This window comes from Girardinichthys multiradiatus, chromosome 7 (assembly GCF_021462225.1).
Source record: "Girardinichthys multiradiatus isolate DD_20200921_A chromosome 7, DD_fGirMul_XY1, whole genome shotgun sequence".
Lineage (NCBI taxonomy): Eukaryota > Metazoa > Chordata > Actinopteri > Cyprinodontiformes > Goodeidae > Girardinichthys > Girardinichthys multiradiatus.
The window spans coordinates 30,965,608-30,986,010 of record NC_061800.1 but is presented as its reverse complement, the minus strand read 5'-3'; the positions used below and the strand labels follow the sequence as shown (position 1 = coordinate 30,986,010).

At 41.6% G+C, this 20,403-nt stretch overlaps 1 protein-coding gene across 3 annotated transcripts in view; it reads left to right on the top strand.

Annotated features, from left to right (window-relative positions):
* The window catches only part of si:ch211-45c16.2 (mitogen-activated protein kinase kinase kinase 13), a 51,078-nt gene extending 32,254 nt beyond the window's left edge, over window positions 1–18,824 (top strand). For all 3 annotated transcript variants that reach the window (XM_047370691.1, XM_047370692.1, XM_047370693.1), the window contains 13 exons: window positions 896–1,596; window positions 2,937–3,120; window positions 3,199–3,390; window positions 3,955–4,113; window positions 4,264–4,422; window positions 4,509–4,617; window positions 5,732–5,841; window positions 5,934–6,050; window positions 6,342–6,485; window positions 11,109–11,847; window positions 12,802–12,872; window positions 13,017–13,308; window positions 14,709–18,824. In XM_047370691.1, coding sequence (XP_047226647.1) covers window positions 969–1,596; window positions 2,937–3,120; window positions 3,199–3,390; window positions 3,955–4,113; window positions 4,264–4,422; window positions 4,509–4,617; window positions 5,732–5,841; window positions 5,934–6,050; window positions 6,342–6,485; window positions 11,109–11,847; window positions 12,802–12,872; window positions 13,017–13,308; window positions 14,709–14,810 — 3,006 coding nt within the window. In that variant the 5' untranslated portion in view covers window positions 896–968 and the 3' untranslated portion in view covers window positions 14,811–18,824. The remainder of the gene's footprint in view (window positions 1–895; window positions 1,597–2,936; window positions 3,121–3,198; window positions 3,391–3,954; window positions 4,114–4,263; window positions 4,423–4,508; window positions 4,618–5,731; window positions 5,842–5,933; window positions 6,051–6,341; window positions 6,486–11,108; window positions 11,848–12,801; window positions 12,873–13,016; window positions 13,309–14,708) is intronic.
* The last annotated feature ends 1,579 nt before the right edge of the window (window positions 18,825–20,403 follow it).

Sequence of the window (20,403 nt, the reverse complement as noted above, 5' to 3'; positions counted from 1 at the left end):
ACCTCAGTAGCTGCAGTTCTGTGTGGTTCTGGTACCTCAGTAGCTGCAGTGTTTTGTGGTTCTGGTACCTCAGCAGCTGCAGTGTTTTGTGGTTCTGGTACCTCAGTAGCTGCAGTGTTTTGTGGTTCTGGTACCTCAGTAGCTGCAGTGTTTTGTGGTTCTGGTACCTCAGCAGCTGCAGTGTTTTGTGGTTCTGGTACCTCAGTAGCTGCAGTGTTTTGTGGTTCTGGTACCTCAGTAGCTGCAGTGTTTTGTGGTTCTGGTACCTCAGTAGCTGCAGTGTTTTGTGGTTCTGGTACCTCAGTAGCTGCAGTGTTTTGTGGTTCTGGTACCTCAGCAGCTGCAGTGTTTTGTGGTTCTGGTACCTCAGTAGCTGCAGTGTTTTGTGGTTCTGGTACCTCAGTAGCTGCAGTGTTTTGTGGTTCTGGTACCTCAGTAGCTGCAGTGTTTTGTGGTTCTGGTACCTCAGAAGCTGTGGTCAGCACAGCTGGTTGAGCAGAGAGAATGGGCCGTATGTGCCAGATGTGTTTGCTCTCAACCTTTAATACTTTCTGTACTGTTACTGGTCACAGAGATCCCAGAAAAGCTCCAGTCTCATCTGTCTCTGTGTGCCGTTGGTTTGGTCTAGCTGTTTGCGTTTGGTTTCCCTCTCTAAACAGTATTGTTTGTGTTCACTCTGTTCATGTGCTGATTTAAAGCCTCTCTTGGGTGATCCACTCTGCCATGTTTGCATTTCATGGCCTGAAATAATAATCATTAATGTAGCCTCTCTCAGTCTCAGATCTGTGAAAGAAGATGAGAGGATAAAGTTTCAGTTTGTGGAAGTAATTGTGTCATCATGTGTTTTATTAGTAAAAATTGTCTTCTTATACCCCTCTTCCTCTTTATTCTGCAGGTGATTTTCAGCATCCATAGAAACCTGTGCATTAGGACGCATCCCTCCCACTGTAACTGGGCTGCTTATTCACATGCACGACACCATGGGCAGCTCCCCAGAGGTGCTTTCCTGGACCTCCTGCCCCAGTCTTTTGGTGGGGAAGCTGAAGGAGGAGCTTAAACTCACCGTGGTTGGGGACGCCATGAAAAAATCCAACTCTCCTAATGTCCAACCCCAGCCTCCTCAGGCTCTGCCTGCTACTTTACCTCCTCAGATTATCACAGACCTCGCCCCACCAACAAACCTGCCCATTCCCCTTCACACGCCCGGCCAGGATGAGGACTCTGTATTGGGGGGCATCAGCCCAGGAAACACAGCCCTGAGCGTGGACTCGACACGGAGCGAAGGCGGACATTTTGACAACAGCGTGCTCCAGCTGCAGGAGCAAGAGCAGGAGGAAGCAGGTTCACCAGCTTCCTGTGAGCACGGTGGGTGTGGGAGTGGCATGGATGAGCAAATGGGGGAGGGGGACTGTCCTATGGACCACAGCGGAGAGGGGAGACCAAGCCACCCGCGTCACCCTGACGACATTAAGCTGCACTTCCAAAGAGCCGGGCCTGGGTCAGGAGGCTTCCTGGAGGGGCTGTTCGGCTGTCTTCGGCCCGTCTGGAACATTATTGGGAAAACTTACTCCACAGAATACAAGCTTCAACAGCAAGGTTAGCTCTTGGTTTCACCTCTCTGCACGGTGTCGGTTTAACAAACTAAATCCTCTCTGTTTAATTAAAAGGCTCTCCCTTGAACTCTTCTGAGAAAACAATCAAACGTGTCTGTCTTGTAATATACTCCTGAAACCGTATCTGAATATCTGTCCCCAGCTTTAGTATGAGGCTGCTGTGCTGCTGTCGGTTAGAATTAAGGTCGTGGGTAAAGGTAGAGTCACCTTGCTTCAGGGCTGCCTGTATAGACTTGATGCGCAGGCTAAAGGATGTGCGTGGAGGTCAGGAACAAATGGGCTGAAGCTTTGCCTTGTTCAGCCATGCAGTGGGCTGGAAAGTGAGGCAGCATAACTTCTCCTGATCATCACTGCTAGTGAAGCAGCACACAACAGGGAAAGAGTTGTAGTTCGTTGTGCACGGCATTACGTTGATGTTGATCTGCACGTCTAAGTGACATACAGTAAACAGAAGTAGTCCCAGTTAGTGATTATGTCGTTTCTTCAGATTTCCTGGCTGACCGTAGCAAAACAAAGCGCTGAGACACTCTTGCCATAAGCAGTGTCTCAACATACATGTTGATCTGATTGAATGTCTGAAGCAAATTAGTGCAGGGGGGTGCCAACTCCCCCACTTCCTGCACATGTAAATACTACTATTAATGATAATAATAATTCAAAACTCCTGAGAGATAAATCTATTTTGTTTTTTATTCCGTTTTTGTTGCCTCACAGCTTCCTTCCACTGCCACCCAGGCAACTGCCCATGTTGCCCATGTCCAAAGCAGCTATAGACGCACCTCTTAAAATGCATGTTTTTGTGATGTAAACAAAGAACACCATGATAAATGATTACATTCTTTTCCACTTTGTGTGACAGAACGTACAAAACTGAAAAAAAAACAACAACAAAACAAGCAAATCCGTTTTTCAAGGGGGTGAGTGTTAAGAAGAAACAACGTCTTCACACTGAGCTTCAGTTATAGTGAATTTAACTCGTGAAATAAAGTTCTGCTGTCCTTGTAAGATTTTCCATTTGATCATTTGCATTATTTAGCTAAAGCCATAGTTTGCCAATACGTTGCAAATGATCTCAGTTAAAAGGTGGTCTGTCTAAAAAAGATGTTTAAACTACCTGCTTGGATAGATTGTAAAAATATCCTTCTTCTTCAAGCTAACCTGACAAAGACCTGAGTGCTCTGTGCTTTTCTTTAGAGATATAAGATTAGTATAAAGGTGCTGTTCTTCTTACAGAGTAAATAAACCAATAACACAAAGAATAGTTTCTTCAGGACAAAGTAGTGTAGCTGACAGAATGATAAAATGTAATTAACTGGATTGCAGACATGTGGGAGGTCCCGTTTGAGGAGATTTCAGAGCTACAGTGGCTGGGCAGCGGTGCACAGGGAGCCGTCTTCCTGGGCAAGTTTCGCTCTGAGGAAGTGGCCATCAAGAAAGTGCGGGAGCAGAAAGAGACAGATATCAAACCCCTGCGAAAGCTCAAGCACCCCAACATCATCAGTTTCAAGTAAGGTCTAGAAGCAGAATTTTGTATTTGTTACCTAATGCTGGTTTTTAAACATGTTTCCTGTTCTGTCTATATCAGAGGGGTGTGCACCCAGGCGCCTTGTTACTGCATCATCATGGAGTACTGCGCCCAGGGTCAGCTGTATGAAGTGCTGAGGGCTGGGAGGAAGGTGACCCCCAGGCTGCTGGTGGACTGGGCCACGGGCATCGCCGGTGGCATGAACTACCTACACTTGCACAAGATCATCCACAGAGACCTCAAGTCTCCCAAGTGAGCCGCTGGTTTACTGCTATTGTCACATAAGGGGGTAAAAAAAACGTCCCCCCAGGCTTAGCTGTTACCACACAGGTACTCCTGTAATTTTAGTTTAGAATTTGACAATCAGTTTGTAGGAACTGCGGTAATACCATTTGAGATGTTTTGGATGAAAGCTGCAGCAACAATTCATCCCTTCAGCTTTTTACAGTGTGACATTTGCTCAAATGCTACCGTTAATAAAAGCACGGCGCTCTGCTCCTCCTCCTTCTATCTCATCCTCTGCAGTCGTGTCTGTAGCTCTGTCTCTCTAATCAATATCATCATGCTGCAGCAGCAAACACTGTATTAGTCAGCAAAATGATAGCTGGCTGAAAGCACTGTAAATGGTCAGTCTCATTTAGGTAATGGGATGATTCAGAAATGCTATTCTGAAAAAGAAAACAGTTGAGTATGCCACAAAAAACACCATTTAGCTCTTTAAATTCAGTGGAATATCAGGGAAGAAGCTTCATCGACAAACTGAATAGTTTAGCCTAAATCAGCTCTTTCTGTAACATTTTTCTTTCTGCGTTTCAGTGTTTTGGTGACCCACAACGACACTGTGAAAATTTCCGACTTTGGAACGTCTAAAGAGCTCAGCGATAAAAGTACAAAGATGTCATTTGCGGGTACGGTGGCGTGGATGGCCCCGGAAGTCATAAGAAACGAGCCGGTGTCTGAAAAAGTAGACATCTGGTGAGTTTTAAATATTTAAATATGTTCACAGTCTAATAAAGAAAAGGGGATAAAAGCTTTTTTTGCTGCAATTGATGAGATCTGAAATCAGACATTGGCGCCATCTGGGGGATGTTGAGACTTGAGTCTTTCTTACCTTGTGTTTTGCAGGTCATTTGGAGTTGTGTTATGGGAACTGCTCACAGGAGAAATACCCTACAAAGATGTGGACTCGTCCGCCATCATTTGGGGTGTGGGCAGCAACAGCCTACACCTTCCTGTCCCTTCGACCTGCCCAGATGGATTTAAAATCCTCATGAAACAAACATGGTGAGTTTGGACCTGATACTGTGACATCTGCTGTGTTTTTACTTTGAGATCAGTCCTAATTCTTTCAGTGTTTTTCTTAATTCCAGGCAAGGCAAGCCCAGGAATAGGCCTTCCTTTCGTCAGATTCTCCTCCATCTCGACATTGCCTCTGCTGATGTTTTAGGAACTCCTCAGGAGACCTACTTCAAATCTCAGGTTTGGATTTCAGACAAAATGCCTGCTGAATACACTTCACACAGTACAGCAACTTTTTCAGGTTTTGTTTAACATCTTTGTGTTTCCTTGGAATTTTATCAGAAAAACCACCACAAAGTAACGTGGGATTGTGAAGTAGAAGGACCAGGATACATAGTTCTGCACTTTTTTTCACAAATTAAAGTCAGAAAAGCGTGATGTGCATTAGCATCAATAAGTTGTAGACCCACGTTTTGCTGAAATCACAGCTCCAAGCGTTTTGGGTTATTTCTCAACAGCTCAGCACATCAAGTCGTATTTAGTTTTTCTCATTCATCGACTCTCACCACATTTCCTGCCCCTGCTGATGAAAGGCATCCCGACAGCTTGTTGCTGCCACCACCACCATGTTTCACTGTGTGGTGAGGAAGATGTCCAGGGTTGGTTTACTGCCACGCACAGTGTTTCCCCTGCAGGCCAAAAAGGAGCTTGTGGCAACTGCAAATGGGCTTCTTATGACTTTCTTTCAACAATTGCTTTCTCCCTGTCACTCTTCCATAAAGGCCAGATTCATGAATAATAGTCGTCACTGTGGTCTGTCATACTCTTTTTTTATTTTTAATGGATGGATTGAACAGTGCTCTGGGAGATGTTCAAAGCTATGGAGATGATTTTGTAACCTCACCCTGCTATAAACTTTCCACAACCTTAACTCTGATCAGTCTGCTGTGCTCCTGGGTCTTCATGTTGCTGTTTGTTCACCGATGTTCTCTACTAAACCTCCGATGTCTTCAGAGAACCGCTGTAGATTAAATTACACACAAGCTGAGTCTATTTACTAATTAGGAGACATCTGAAGGCAAGTGGTTGAACTGTATTTTGTTTAGGGGTATCAGAGTTAAGAGGTACGTAGACAAATGCAAACCACTCTTTTTAGATTTTTATTGTATAAGATCTTAAAAGCTATGTATCCTTTTGCTTTCACTTCACAACACTGCACTACTTTGTGTTGCTCTAACGCATAAAATCCCAATGAAATACACTAAAGTTTGAAAAATGTGAAAGTACTGTTCAAACCTTTAGTTTTGCTTGCAGGCATTTGAACTTTCAGGTTCTTACTCCATTTATGTTACAGGCTGAGTGGAGAGAGGAGGTGAAGAAGCATTTTGAGAAGATCAAAAGTGAAGGCACTTGCATCCACAGGCTGGACGAGGAGCTGATCCGTCGCAGGAGGGATGAACTCAGGTCTGTGTAACAAAGACGATGAATTTAGGTGGTGAACAGGACGCTGGTTTATAGATATAATGCTGATTTTCTTCCCCCATTTTCTCTTTCAGGCATGCTCTGGACATCCGAGAACACTATGAGAGAAAACTGGAGAGAGCCAACAACCTCTACATGGAGCTCAGTGCCATCATGCTGCAGCTGGAGGTCCGAGAGAAGGAACTGATGAAGTACGGAGATATATTTTTCAGTGCAGAAGGCGTTGTTTCGCCTTACTGTCATTTCCTTATAGTAAGCCTTTACTAGCTGGTGCTGCATCAGTGTTTCCTCTTTCCCCAGCGATATATAGAGTCAATTGCTATGATGTTGCTTTGTAAACACAACTCTAAAAATTTGATCTGAAGTTTCAAGGGTTTTGTTCCTGGAGGAATATTTCAGCCTCTGCCTGTAAGGCGAGTGTTTTTCGTTCTCCCTCACATCCCCATCCTGTGAAACCAAACAAACCTTTGTTGTCTCTGTAGGAGAGAACAGGCAGTGGAGAAGAAATATCCGGGGAGCTACAAACGTCACCTGGTCCGGCCCATCGTCAGGTCCAACGCTGTTGAAAAGCTCATCAAGAAAAAAGGAAGCATCTCACACAAACCTGGGATGCCGTCTACTAAAAGGTCTGCAATTTAACCCAGCAGCTAATTTATGTTTTCTTTTTAAAATGCTAAGATTTTGTTTTATTTCATCTTGGAAAAATACAAGCAGAAACTGGTGGAAAGAAATATTAACAGATATTGACATACAGGTCCTTCTCAAAATATTAGCATATTGTGATAAAGTTCATTATTTTCCATAATGTAATGATGAAAATTTAACATTCATATATTTTAGATTCATTGCACACTAACTGAAATATTTCAGGTCTTTTATTGTCTTAATACGGATGATTTTGGCATACAGCTCATGAAAACCCAAAATTCCTATCTCACAAAATTAGCATATTTCATCCGACCAATAAAAGAAAAGTGTTTTTAATACAAAAAACGTCAACCTTCAAATAATCATGTACAGTTATGCACTCAATACTTGGTCGGAAATCCTTTTGCAGAAATGACTGCTTCAATGTGGCGTGGCATGGAGGCAATCAGCCTGTGGCACTGCTGAGGTCTTATGGAGGCCCAGGATGCTTCGATAGCGGCCTTTAGCTCATCCAGAGTGTTGGGTCTTGAGTCTCTCAACGTTCTCTTCACAATATCCCACAGATTCTCTATGGGGTTCAGGTCAGGAGAGTTGGCAGGCCAATTGAGCACAGTGATACCATGGTCAGTAAACCATTCACCAGTGGTTTTGGTACTGTGAGCAGGTGCCAGGTCGTGCTGAAAAATGAAATCTTCATCTCCATAAAGCTTTTCAGCAGATGGAAGCATGAAGTGCTCCAAAATCTCCTGATAGCTAGCTGCATTTACCCTGCCCTTGATAAAACACAGTGGACCAACACCAGCAGCTGACACGGCACCCCAGACCATCACTGACTGTGGGTACTTGACACTGGACTTCTGGCATTTTGGCATTTCCTTCTCCCCAGTCTTCCTCCAGACTCTGGCACCTTGAATGACATGCAGAATTTGCTTTCATCCGAAAAAAGTACTTTGGACCACTGAGCAACAGTCCAGTGCTGCTTCTCTGTAGCCCAGGTCAGGCGCTTCTGCCGCTGTTTCTGGTTCAAAAGTGGCTTGACCTGGGGAATGCGACACCTGTAGCCCATTTCCTGCACACGCCTGTGCACAGTGGCTCTGGATGTTTCTACTCCAGACTCAGTCCACTGCTTCCGCAGGTCCCCCAAGGTCTGGAATCGGCCCTTCTCCACAATCTTCCTCAGGGTCCGGTCACCTCTTCTCGTTGTGCAGCGTTTTCTGCCACACTTTTTCCTTCCCACAGACTTCCCACTGAGGTGCCTTGATACAGCACTCTGGGAACAGCCTATTCGTTCAGAAATGTCTTTCTGTGTCTTACCCTCTTGCTTGAGGGTGTCAATAGTGGCCTACTGGACAGCAGTCAGGTCGGCAGTCTTACCCATGATTGGGGTTTTGAGTGATGAACCAGGCTGGGAGTTTTAAAGGCCTCAGGAATCTTTTGCAGGTGTTTAGAGTTAACTCGTTGATTCAGATGATTAGGTTCATAGCTCGTTTAGAGACCCTTTTAATGATATGCTAATTTTGTGAGATAGGAATTTTGGGTTTTCATGAGCTGTATGCCAAAATCATCCGTATTAAGACAATAAAAGACCTGAAATATTTCAGTTAGTGTGCAATGAATCTAAAATATATGAATGTTAAATTTTCATCATGACATTATGGAAAATAATGAACTTTATCACAATATGCAAATTTTTTGAGAAGGACCTGTAGTTGTTTGTATGAAACTAGTGTAGAAAACATTTATCTAAAAAACAAATCCTTAAATTAGTAACCAGTTTACATGTAGACAAAAATTAAACCCCATAAACTAATTCAAAAAAGTTCATATTTTTGTAACTGTCACATCTGAATTTTCTTTTTTTAACAACCCTTCCCCCCTGAGTTTTTAAAATTTTGCACTAAAAAGCCGTTCTGTGTATTTTCCATCTATTATTACATTGTAGCTCGTGAAAACAGGAAGCGGCTTTCATCAGGGAAAGAAAGTGAGAGAAAACATCAATTTGCAAAAGTTATAGAGTCCATCCCAAAGTATTATGGCACCACCTTTATAGTTGTGCAGAAAGCCTTTAAATAAATGCATCTTTAATCGCAGTGGCATCATCTATTCCTTAATAAGAAATACCTGTTTTTAATTAATAAAATAACAGATACCAAACGTATTGGCACCCCTAACAATCACTTTGAAATAAATATTATTAACCTTTACTTTTTTAAGATCAGAGTGTCAAGAACTTTTATGTATGACTTCTGTTTCCATGACATACACAGAGTCAGATTTCTCTTAAAACCATTCAAAATGGGAAAGACAAGAGAACATTTAAGTAATCTTTATTGGTGACATTGGCTGACCTGCCCTTTGCATGTTCCAACTGCAAATGACACCTTTGATGATGATCTCCTGATCTTTGAAGTTTAAAGGGCTCCTCACCATCACCCTAATCTTTAGCTATGAATGAATTCAAGTCAAGACTTTAAAACATTAATGTTACTTCAACTCAGAAGAAAGATGTTGGTAAAAAAAAAAATTATTACTTTACTGTAAAGCGTTTTTGTGAAGTTTGTGCTCAAAATTACATGGCCAAATGTAATAGAGTTTTTCTCAGCAACTACAAACTCTATTTAAATAAGCTTGGTGTCAAATTAAAGGTAACACTCTGGAGATTCAATCATAAGTGTAAATATCACAGTAGCAGCTATTGTTTCACAGATAATGAGGATGGCACACAGAAAAAAATGAAGATTTTTTCCCTCGCCAAAACGTTTCCTGCATTGCACAGTATATAAACCTTTTAGAAATATCATGAAGAAGGCTACAAACTTTAGAAAACCCTAAATCAACTTGTGGACATTACCTGTGCAACGTTTCATGCAGCTGAGGTATACCAAAGCAAAGTTACCGAGGTTTTAGTAAAGACGTACGTAGGCGTTTTTCCTTTTGGCACCATATGGCACAATTTGGCACCATCTGCAAAAGTGGAGGTTTCTTGTGTTTTTACTTGAAAAATGTAATAAACTACATTTTTACATGTCTAAAACAGCCTGTTTCGGATTTTTTAGGTTTTATTATCCACATTTATTTTTTTAATAATTTTCAATAGAACAAGAAAATGCTATGTTAAATCATACTGGAGCACATTTATTGAACAGGAAGCACCAGTGTAAAAACAAAAAAACCAATCTTCGCAATAAAATACGTAACAGTGCCTTGAGTGCCTTGTTGCTGAAAAGCGCTATATAAATAAACTTGACTTGACTTAACAGCATTGCTAAAAATAAAATAACTAGGAATGAATGTATGTGTTCACAACGCCCTTGTTAACCGGGCAGGTGGAGGTTGGTGTGTCGGGACTAATTACAGATGCAAACATTTCAGTACTATCTTCCACTGTGTGGCTTACAAATCCATTTATTACGAGACATCACAAAGAACTAGTGTAAAAAGAAAATCAATCTTTAAACGTATTTCACAATAAAATTAAAATCACATACCTTTCAAGCGGCGGAACTGCATAATCCAGCTCATCATTGATCTTGTCGGGATAAATAAGGTCTTCGTCTTCAGATGAGGAATCCTCTGCACAGACTTCAGTACCGCAGTCCATTGTAATTAGGTCCAAAGCTTCAGCGACGGTGTAGAACTTTGTGCAAGAAGCCATTGTGTTTCAAAAACAAACACTCGAACATGCGAAATGATAACCACAGTACATAAACAGCCAGAGGTAGGAAGGTCCGGTGCGTAACAGCTGTGGCGACTGCGCTTTGTGGTACAGCATACTCAGTGTTTGTTTACACTAACAACCTGCATTACGCACGCCAATAACTCGAGTTTGGATTGGCCGAATTGCACAAATGATCCCTCCTTTTCATCCTTAGAGCCACTAGAATAAAGTTATCTACACGTCCTTCACGTCAACCCCACCAATCAGGAAGCAGAGGCCGAGATTTCCGGTGAATCCATTTTGTAGAGTGCAGTGCGTTCACTTCCTGCATTTTTCTGATTCAACTGCTTGTAGTTTTAACTGTGTTTGGTGTTCGTAGAAATGGTTTACATCAGCTTTTAGCCAAGAGTCTGATGTTTCATAGGATACCACACATGTCTATGTTTAATTAAGGGAAGTTTGAGCAATAAACCTAGAAAAAAAAAGAACCTGAAGCTTGTGGGGCTTAAGAGGTTAAACTCTAAATCTGTCGAGTGTATGAAGAATTTTGGGCTCAACTTTATTTTTTGCTCAACCTGAGACTTTAAAATTAGAACCATGTGCTTCTGTGTGATTGAGCTTTTCGGCAACAAACACTCTACAGAGGCTTTGTTTTGTTAAATAAGCTTTGAAGATTATTATAGGGTGCAGCATTATGAACTCTTTAAAATACAATCTGTTTGAGTCCTGCAGTAAACTTCTTGACGAATCTTTACCAGGGGTAGCAATAATTGTGGAGGGCACTGTCTTTTCTTTGTTTTACTATTTTAATTTTCTTCCCCAGTTGTTCCCCAGCAAAGCTGCTTTTTCAGTTATTTCTGTGAAAGTGCAATAAGCAGATAAAGTCTAAAACAGATTGTATTATTTGGTCATAACCTGTAAAACCTAAATGCATCTCTTGTAGGCCGGACCTGCTGCGCTCTGACGGCATTCCCAGCGTTGACCCTTTTCCCTCACCCTCACCTCTGTCGGCCAGCCCCAAAGTCTCCACGCCCCCCGGGAAGACCCGCTACAGAAGCAAACCTCGCCACCGCCGGGCCAACAGCAAAGGAAGCCACAACGAGTTCCCAGGCGCTTCGAAGCCTGTTGCCGGAGCCTCAGAAGACATCCAGTCTTTGCAAGAACCGTTCCACCATCACCATCATCATCACCGCAACCACCCATCAGCTGAGGGACAGTTTCTTCCCCTAAAAGGTCGCGAGGAGGCCGTTGTCAACTGTGCCAACAATCTGCGCTACTTTGGCCCCGCTGCCCCCCTCCGCAGCCCTCAGACCGACCACCTGCAACGCCGCGTTTCTGACTCTAGCCCTGACCTCATTTCCACAGCTGTGAATGCATCCATCAGCTCCAACCCCATACCATGTGCTGGTGCTGGTTCACTATGTCCCTGTTGCCAGGCTCACCCTCTGCCCGGCTGTTTGCACTGTCAGGAGACGCCTCCCACACTGCGCCAACCAGAATTACCGCACTACTCGCTGCATAGCACCCAAGAAAGCAACCAGTCTTCTCTGGGTCCACCCAATAAAGAGGCAGCCTCAAATGGAGAAGACACTAGTAATGCTGCCCTGCAGGAGCAGGATCACACCCAGTCCAAACACTTGCTGCCCTCTGCGCTGCCCCGCACCCTCAGACCACTCGGAAAGGTGAGCAGCCCTGAATCACGGCACGAACATATTCACACCCCTCGAACTACTTCACGTTTTGTGATATTAAAACCACAAACTTTACCAAGTTTTACCGGGATTTTATTTAATAGACCAACACAAGTACTGCATCATTGCAGAGCGTCATTACAGAGCGTGGCATTCATTTGCATTCAACGCGCTTTACTCTGATGCCCCAAAATTGATTTCAATGTTCCCAGTTGCCTTCAGAAGGTATTCATTTGGGAAATTGTGTGTAATTTAATTTCAGTATAAATCAAGCTGTTCTGTGAAAGCCTCTGATGTGCTTTGAAGAACATTCATGAACAAAGAGCAATGAAGTTGTGGAGAGGTTTAGAGAGGATTGGGCTGTACAACAATATCCAAAGCTTTGAACATCTCAAGGAGCACTGTTCAAGTCTTCAAATGGAAAGACTATGACGTGACTGCAAACCTACTGGTCTGCTACAAGCCATGTTGAGAAAAAATGTGTCTAGATGTGTAAAAGCTGGTAGGGACATACATATCCCACATTTAAACCATCAAGAAATGTCCTTTCAATTCAGTTATGCAATACTTTGTGTTTATCTTTCACATACAAATCCCAATAAAATCCATAAAAACAGGCGCGGCACTGGCACAGGGGTAAAAATGCACAATCCATGTTCAAAAGCGTCTGTCTCCCGACAACCTTAGCTGCATGTCTTCCCCCTCTCTCCATCCCTCTTCTGTCAGCTTACTGTCAAAAAACAATCCATAAAAAAACTGGCTGTAAGGGAAAAAATACAAAAAACCTTAAGAGGTATGAATACGTTTGCTAGGCTCTAACAATGAAAATACACTAAACAAAGTTTAAGGTAGTAATGTGAAAAGGTGGTGTATAAATACTTTAAGGCACTGTGTCTGTATCGTCAGTATCTGTTTATTAACAGCCATTGTTGCCTCTCTTTTCAGGGTGGTGATGAGTCATCTGAAGAGGAGGAGGGAGAGGTGGACAGTGAAGTGGAGTTTCCAAGGCGACAGAGGTAAAATACTTTGCAAGCTGACCTTTAATGTCTCATAATACTGTTAAATCAATCAATGCAACTTTTCCACATCATAATCAAGATGAAGCAAGACTACGACTCTAAAAAATATACTTAAATGATTTCCCCCATGACTCCTTACAGGCCCCACCGCTGTATGAGCAGCTTCCAGTCCTACTCCACCTTCAGCTCAGAGAACCTGTCGGTGTCTGACGGGGAGGAGGGGAACACAAGCGACCACTCGCACAGCGGACCCCTGGAGAGGCTGAGCGCCAGTCAGGAGGAGCACTTGGACGAGCTGCTGTCTCACACACCGGACATCCCCATCGACATCTCCACCCAGTCTGACGGCCTCTCCGACAAGGAGTGCGCCGTCCGCAGGGTGAAGACCCAGATCTCGCTGGGGAAACTGTGCTCTGACGAACACAGCTATGAGGCCAGTGGAGTTTTTTAGCTTTTATTTTAACCGTTAATGGAAAAATAGATTACATATTTTCATGTGCTGCCTGTTTTTAATGAACTCAGTTCTACAACATATTAAAGCGCTTTGAGTGACAACAAAAGTGGAACTGTGCTCTAAAACAGAACAACTGTAGAATGTATGGGTGTTTTCGCCTCAAATCTGTCTCTAAATAGGTCAAGATGTCCGAGGGTCACTATAGTACAAATAACTTGAAAAACATTCATTGTAATAAGAAAATATTTCAGCTATAGGTTTTTATTGTATCAGAACACAATAAAAGATTCAGTTCTTTGGTGATTCTAAAATGATTTAGGTGTTATCTGAAGTCCACAACAACACAGGTTCCACCCTGTTGTTGTTTATAAAACGAAGATGAGGCCAAAATGAAAAAGAAGGGTTAAAAAACAGCAGTAACCCTTAATTAGTTGTTTTCAGCTTCTCTTTATCAGTTAGAGGATTTCAGTTCATGTTTCTTTACAACGGTGCTTTAGTTCAACGAGGTTCACAGACATTAATTTCCTCACAGCTCTCTGAAGGTCCCTCCTTGGCATTTCAGTCATACTGAAGTCTGGATTTGAACTGGGCTTTTGCAGCACCACAGCTCTTTTATTTTCAGCTACCCGTCGTAGATTTGCTGCTGTTATTGACCCAGGTTGCTCCAAGCTTTAGATCACATCTCAAGGATGGCAAGGATCCTGGATCATGCGGCTGAGAAACGAGTCGGAACCATCACCCCTCCAACACCGTGTTTCACACGTTGGTGTGAGGTGTTTGTGTCGATGTGCTGTGTTTGAATTTCTCCAAACATGTTCACTTCTTAAATCCTGTAGAAGCAGCAAGGATGCGTTTAGTTTTCCAAACATAACTTTTTTGTTTTCTGTTCAATAAATTGTAGCTGTTTTGTACATTTGAGATTAGATTTAAACAATTTTAAAAACCTGGTAGAAATCAGATCATTCCTCTTATGTTTCCTGATACATAAGACCTTAGAATCGATAGAGGGTGTACTTTCTTTTTACCCGAGCTGTATGTACTTCATGTGCAAACTGCTCCAAAAACTAGTTTCTAAGAATCACAATTTGGGTTTTTTTCTTTTGCCCCAAAATGGCAGTTAGCGGCCAGATTTCAGTTGGCATAAAGCACAACTACTTACATTTAATTTAACGATAGTATATCAGTTTTTCAAACTATTTGCATTATAGCAGAAAGCGGTATGGTTTTGGGCTAAGACAACCACTAGTAGTTGGTTTTGCTGCCTTCACATGCTTAATTATCACAAATTGTCCCAGAAAGATAGCTAGCTAGTTTCCTAATTTTACAGGCATCCATCTTGCTGGATCTTTACTCGTGTTGTTTTCTCATTTTGTCTTCAGAACCCGCTGCAGTTCGGGGAATCGGACTGTGATTCATCAGAGGCAGAGTGCTCCGATACCACCATCAGAAACAACAAAGTCGGGGCTCCATCCTCGTGGTGAAACTCTCTGCAGGGCTTTGAATCTGTTTTTGTTTTTTGATGGTTTTTTTGGGGGGTTTTGTTGCCTAGTGGCCATCATGTCTGGATCAGAGGCCTCCACAGAAAACACAGCAATAAGAGGACAACATGGTGAACAAAACCCTATAGCAAAGTCCCGCGTAATCCCCTCCCAACCCCTCCTAACCTCATCTCGACTAGCACTGCATCCAGGGATTCCCTTTTGAATGATATAATGTACAGTAGATAGTTCTAACGTTCTTAATTTATTTTTGTCTTGAGTTTTGAAGAGAAATTCAGGATTCTCTGATCCGAACAGAGAAATAAGAAACTGACATTTTGAAACTGAGTGTGTTTTTGTGAGAAACTACGTCTGGATGAAGGTGCAGAAGATAGGAGAGGATGGATGTGTAGAAGCACTGATGCATCTGAGCATCACTACAGGCCTTCATCTTGCTAGTCGCTCTGAGCATCTTCGTGTTGGTAATCCGTCAAAAGAAAAACAAAAAATAAAGAAAAATAAGCAATCTCTTCGATGTGAGTTTACAGCGCAGTGACCCGGTATCCCACATCCTTTCACTTTCTTCTTGTCACGACTGTGGCCGACACAGGGAACAATGAGCTCATGGAAACAGTGTCAACACCAGCATGAACAACTCGCCTTGCAAATTGCAACGGGAAACTCTATATGTGTCTCATCATCAGGATCCCCGCATAGCTATTAGAGCATGCTCGCAAGATGCAAAGCATTTTAGAAGGACTGGATGAAGCAGACGAGCAGGCAACGGAGAGGACGACTCATCTGAGAGCTCAAAACAAACAAAATAAAGGACGCTCTCATCCTTCTTTCTGAGACGGCATCAGCAATCAGACGTCATGACAGGAGCTTTGGAAGAAGGTGTGTGTTGGTTCGCATAAGCCCCCCTTCCTCAACCATCAGACATTGCAGTTTCAAGTCTCATCTCAGGATAGCTCGAGGACTGTGAAACTGGATTGGACCAATTTTTGTGTGAAAGAATGTTTTTCGACTGGCACATGTCAATATAAAGGACCATCCAGGCATTTAAAAACAAAAAAAGCTCTTGCAAGAAAAGCCTTCATGTTCAACCCTTTAGTGCTGTAGGTGTTTTTTAGCTGCCATTCAAATGCAGTATCTCTTTTTATCTTGTGTTGTTTTTCCTGGAACGTACCAAAGCGTACCATTCGCCATTTTCTTGCAGGGTTATTTACTTAATCTGATTCATAATGATATAGGTGTATCTCCATAAATAAAAATATGATGAAAAACTTATTTTATTTAACCAAATACCGTCAAAATGGGAATTAATATAGTTTCATTGCAGGCACAGTCAATATTTCATCATTACAACTTGTTAATTACAATAATTAGGGCTTAAAGCTAATGAAAATCTATTTATATATTTCATAAATACATTTTTTTAAATAGTATTTTTCATAAAGATATTATACCTCAACCTCCACAAGCAGGATAAGCCATAAAATGTTACTGCTAAAGAACCAGGCTTTTCCCTGTGCTGTATGTAAGCATATCATAAAGGAAAGTTTAGTAGAAGGAAAAAGTGTGGTAGAAAAAGCACACAACAATTCCAATAACTGCAGCCTTAAGTGCATAACAGAAATAAAGGCTTGAGTCTTAAAAAGTTTTAAATTTAATAATTTAACTTTTAGGTCTCAAAACAAAAATATATATGTCCAGATTTTGCATTATGGGTCTTAAATTTAATTTATTTATGTATTAAATTTGCAAATATATGCTTCTTCCTCTGATTATAATTTAAAAAAAATCTTTTTGTGAAATGCTTTTGTAGCAATTATTTGTCCCATGTATTGTAGTTCTGGATAGGGAATTAGGTTGTTGTTATGCTGTAACACTTGATTCAGCTTTCAGCCTTTCCCTAAAAAATGAAAGATACCTGCTTGTGAAACTGGCTTATAGTTGTTAGTTCTTTTAACCTTATTCGCTACCAGCTAATTGGTCATGGAAAAGTGTATATTTGACAAGGTCTGGCTTGAAAAACGTAGATTTCGATTGTTTGCTAAAACGTTTTGTGTATAAATATTGAGGGTTAGTGTGTAAAAGGTGTTAAAAGTGGGTAACTTAAGGACAAAATGAATAAAAACACACAACAAAAACAAAAAATACCAAGATAAGTTTATAAAGATACATGTAACTTAAATGACTAATTAAGCTAAGTTTAAGTTATTGAGTATGTAAAGTATTCATTTGATAAGTTCTTTTTATTAATTTATGTGGGTCTTAAATTTAAACCATAATGGTCTTAAAAAGGTCTTAAAGTCTTAAATTGAAGTTACTGAACTAGAAATCCTGTATGTGATTAATCTATATAAAGAGTTTCCCTTTTTGAATTTAATCACTAAAGTAAATTAACTTTTTGATGATATTCAAATTTATTGTGATGCACCTGTAAATATTGTCTGTTGGCTGCACAGCAAAAATAAATAGCAGGTTAGCTCTCAGGTGACCAGTAAGGGAGGGGGTTAGACCAGCAGACTTGATGTAACCATGGTGACCGGGGGTTAGATGAGAGCGTTGAGTGGATATATTTTGAAATTAATCCCTTTCTCTCTTTTTTTCCAACTTGCCTTTTTGAGGTTTGATTCTCAGGTTTTGTGTTATTGAATGATAGCAATATATCAGCTGCCACTAGATGGCGACATTTACACACTTATTTTTGCATTTTCTCATGTAAAACTCATCCACATCTGTTTTTTTAAGTCTCATAATCCCAGCAATAATCCTTTTTTTTTTTTCAATTTATCATCTTAAAAAAAAAAAAAAGAGAGATACTGCATTTATGAATGCATTATTTTAGTTTTTTTGATCCTTGTCAGGCATCCATATTTGTAGTAATCCCATCAGTCAGGGTGGGATTGAGTGTTAATGATGTCAGCTCAGACGTGTGTGCGGACGGTTGTGAATCTGCATAAGGAACACAAGCCAGAGAGGAGGCCATGGAGCTTTAAGCTGCTCTTGGTTTTCACCAACCATATATCTCAGTGTTAATCCTGTATATAAATGTAAATGCAATGTGATCCGTTTTCCGTCTTCTTTCGTTAATGTGTCGCACAGCTCCGACAAGCTGCCGAGTGGTTGGGCAGGAGGATGTAATCCTTATATCAGTATTGAACACTACTGCAGGAACGTGAATCTTGATTAAATGTGCTCGAGAGCTTTAAAATGCTCCATCTACCTTCTTTTCTGTTTACGTACATGTAAAGTAACCTCATGTAATCTGATCGAGCTGATAATAACATTCGTCTTCTCTGGCGTCTATTCTGTGAAGAACGATTGTCATGAAGTTTTAATTTAAATGTGATCTTTTTATTGTTGTTTTTTTTTCTCCTCTTTGTAGCTGGCCTACACAATTATTGAATTAATTTATTTGGAATGAGTCATCAGGAGTAGTTTTCTTTTTCATTTCAGGCAGCTTCAGAAATGTCGTGACCAACAGTTTCTCCTTTTGAAGGAAGCACAATGAATGGGTGTGAGAAGGAGGGCAGCATTTGTGTGGATGAACAAAAGCGCAACAATATCACTGTTTGACCCTCTAGAAGGACCACTCATGTTTTAGATTTATCATTGCAGTTTAAAGTTTTGAATAAGTAGTTAGCAGAATCAAGTGTTCCTCCAGCTTTTTCCATCCTCTGGTTGGTTGTTAGAATTACAGCAGGGTAGATGAGCCCCAGGGAACATGTCAGGAGCCAATTATTTCTGTACTTTTGCAGCGATTCCTTCACATTTGTAATCAAAATCTAAAATACTTCTGTCTGGATTTCTGTGAAATTGCTACATCATTCCTTTTAGCAAACATCTGTTTCTTTGTTTCTCTCATTTCCAACCCTCTTCCCTGTTGAATGGCATTATGATCAACCAATCCTGTAATTTTTCTGTATTATTCAGTGTACAGTGCAATAGGAGAATAAAATCAAAGCAAAGAAATTGCATGGAATAAATGCTCATGTACTGTACCAAGAACACTGCAGTTTGTCTTTATTTATCCCAAAAAAACTGGGCATTTACAGCGCTGTGTAAAAGTAATGATACACCTTGAACCGTTCCACGTTTTGCATTATTAAACCATAAGCAAATTTATTTTATTGAGGTTTTGTGTGTTCGTTCAGGGATGTCAAAGTCCAGTCCGCTGGTGTGGTGTGTTCCTCGGTCGTCCACGACTAAATCAAAGGAATTACAGGTCCTTCTCAAAATATTAGCATATTGTGATAAAGTTCATTATTTTCCATAATGTAATGATGAAAATTTAACATTCATATATTTTAGATTCATTGCACACTAACTGAAATATTTCAGGTCTTTTATTGTCTTAATACGGATGATTTTGGCATACAGCTCATGAAAACCCAAAATTCCTATCTCACAAAATTAGCATATCATTAAAAGGGTCTCTAAACGAGCTATGAACCTAATCATCTGAATCAACGAGTTAACTCTAAACACCTGCAAAAGATTCCTGAGGCCTTTGAAACTCCCAGCCTGGTTCATCACTCAAAACCCCAATCATGGGTAAGACTGCCGACCTGACTGCTGTCCAGAAGGCCACTATTGACACCCTCAAGCAAGAGAGTAAGACACAGAAAGAAATTTCTGAATGAATAGGCTGTTCCCAGAGTGCTGTATCAAGGCACCTCAGTGGGAAGTCTGTGGGAAGGAAAAAGTGTGTCAGAAAACGCTGCACAACGAGAAGAGGTGACCGGACCCTGAGGAAGATTGTGGAGAAGGGCCGATTCCAGACCTTGGGGGACCTGCGGAAGCAGTGGACTGAGTCTGGAGTAGAAACATCCAGAGCCACCGTGCACAGGCGTGTGCAGGAAATGGGCTACAGGTGCCGCATTCCCCAGGTCAAGCCACTTTTGAACCAGAAACAGCGGCAGAAGCGCCTGACCTGGGCTACAGAGAAGCAGCACTGGACTGTTGCTCAGTGGTCCAAAGTACTTTTTTCGGATGAAAGCAAATTCTGCATTTCATTCGGAAATCAAGGTGCCAGAGTCTGGAGGAAGACTGGGGAGAAGGAAATGCCAAAATGCCAGAAGTCCAGTGTCAAGTACCCACAGTCAGTGATGGTCTGGGGTGCCGTGTCAGCTGCTGGTGTTGGTCCACTGTGTTTTATCAAGGGCAGGGTCAATGCAGCTAGCTATCAGGAGATTTTGGAGCACTTCATGCTTCCATCTGCTGAAAAGCTTTATGGAGATGAAGATTTCATTTTTCAGCACAACCTGGCACCTGCTCACAGTGCCAAAACCACTGGTAAATGGTTTACTGACCATGGTATCACTGTGCTCAATTGGCCTGCCAACTCTCCTGACCTGAACCCCATAGAGAATCTGTGGGATATTGTGAAGAGAACGTTGAGAGACTCAAGACCCAACACTCTGGATGAGCTAAAGGCCGCTATTGAAGCATCCTGGGCCTCCATAAGACCTCAGCAGTGCCACAGGCTGATTGCCTCCATGCCACGCCGCATTGAAGCAGTCATTTCTGCAAAAGGATTCCCGACCAAGTATTGAGTGCATAACTGTACATGATTATTTGAAGGTTG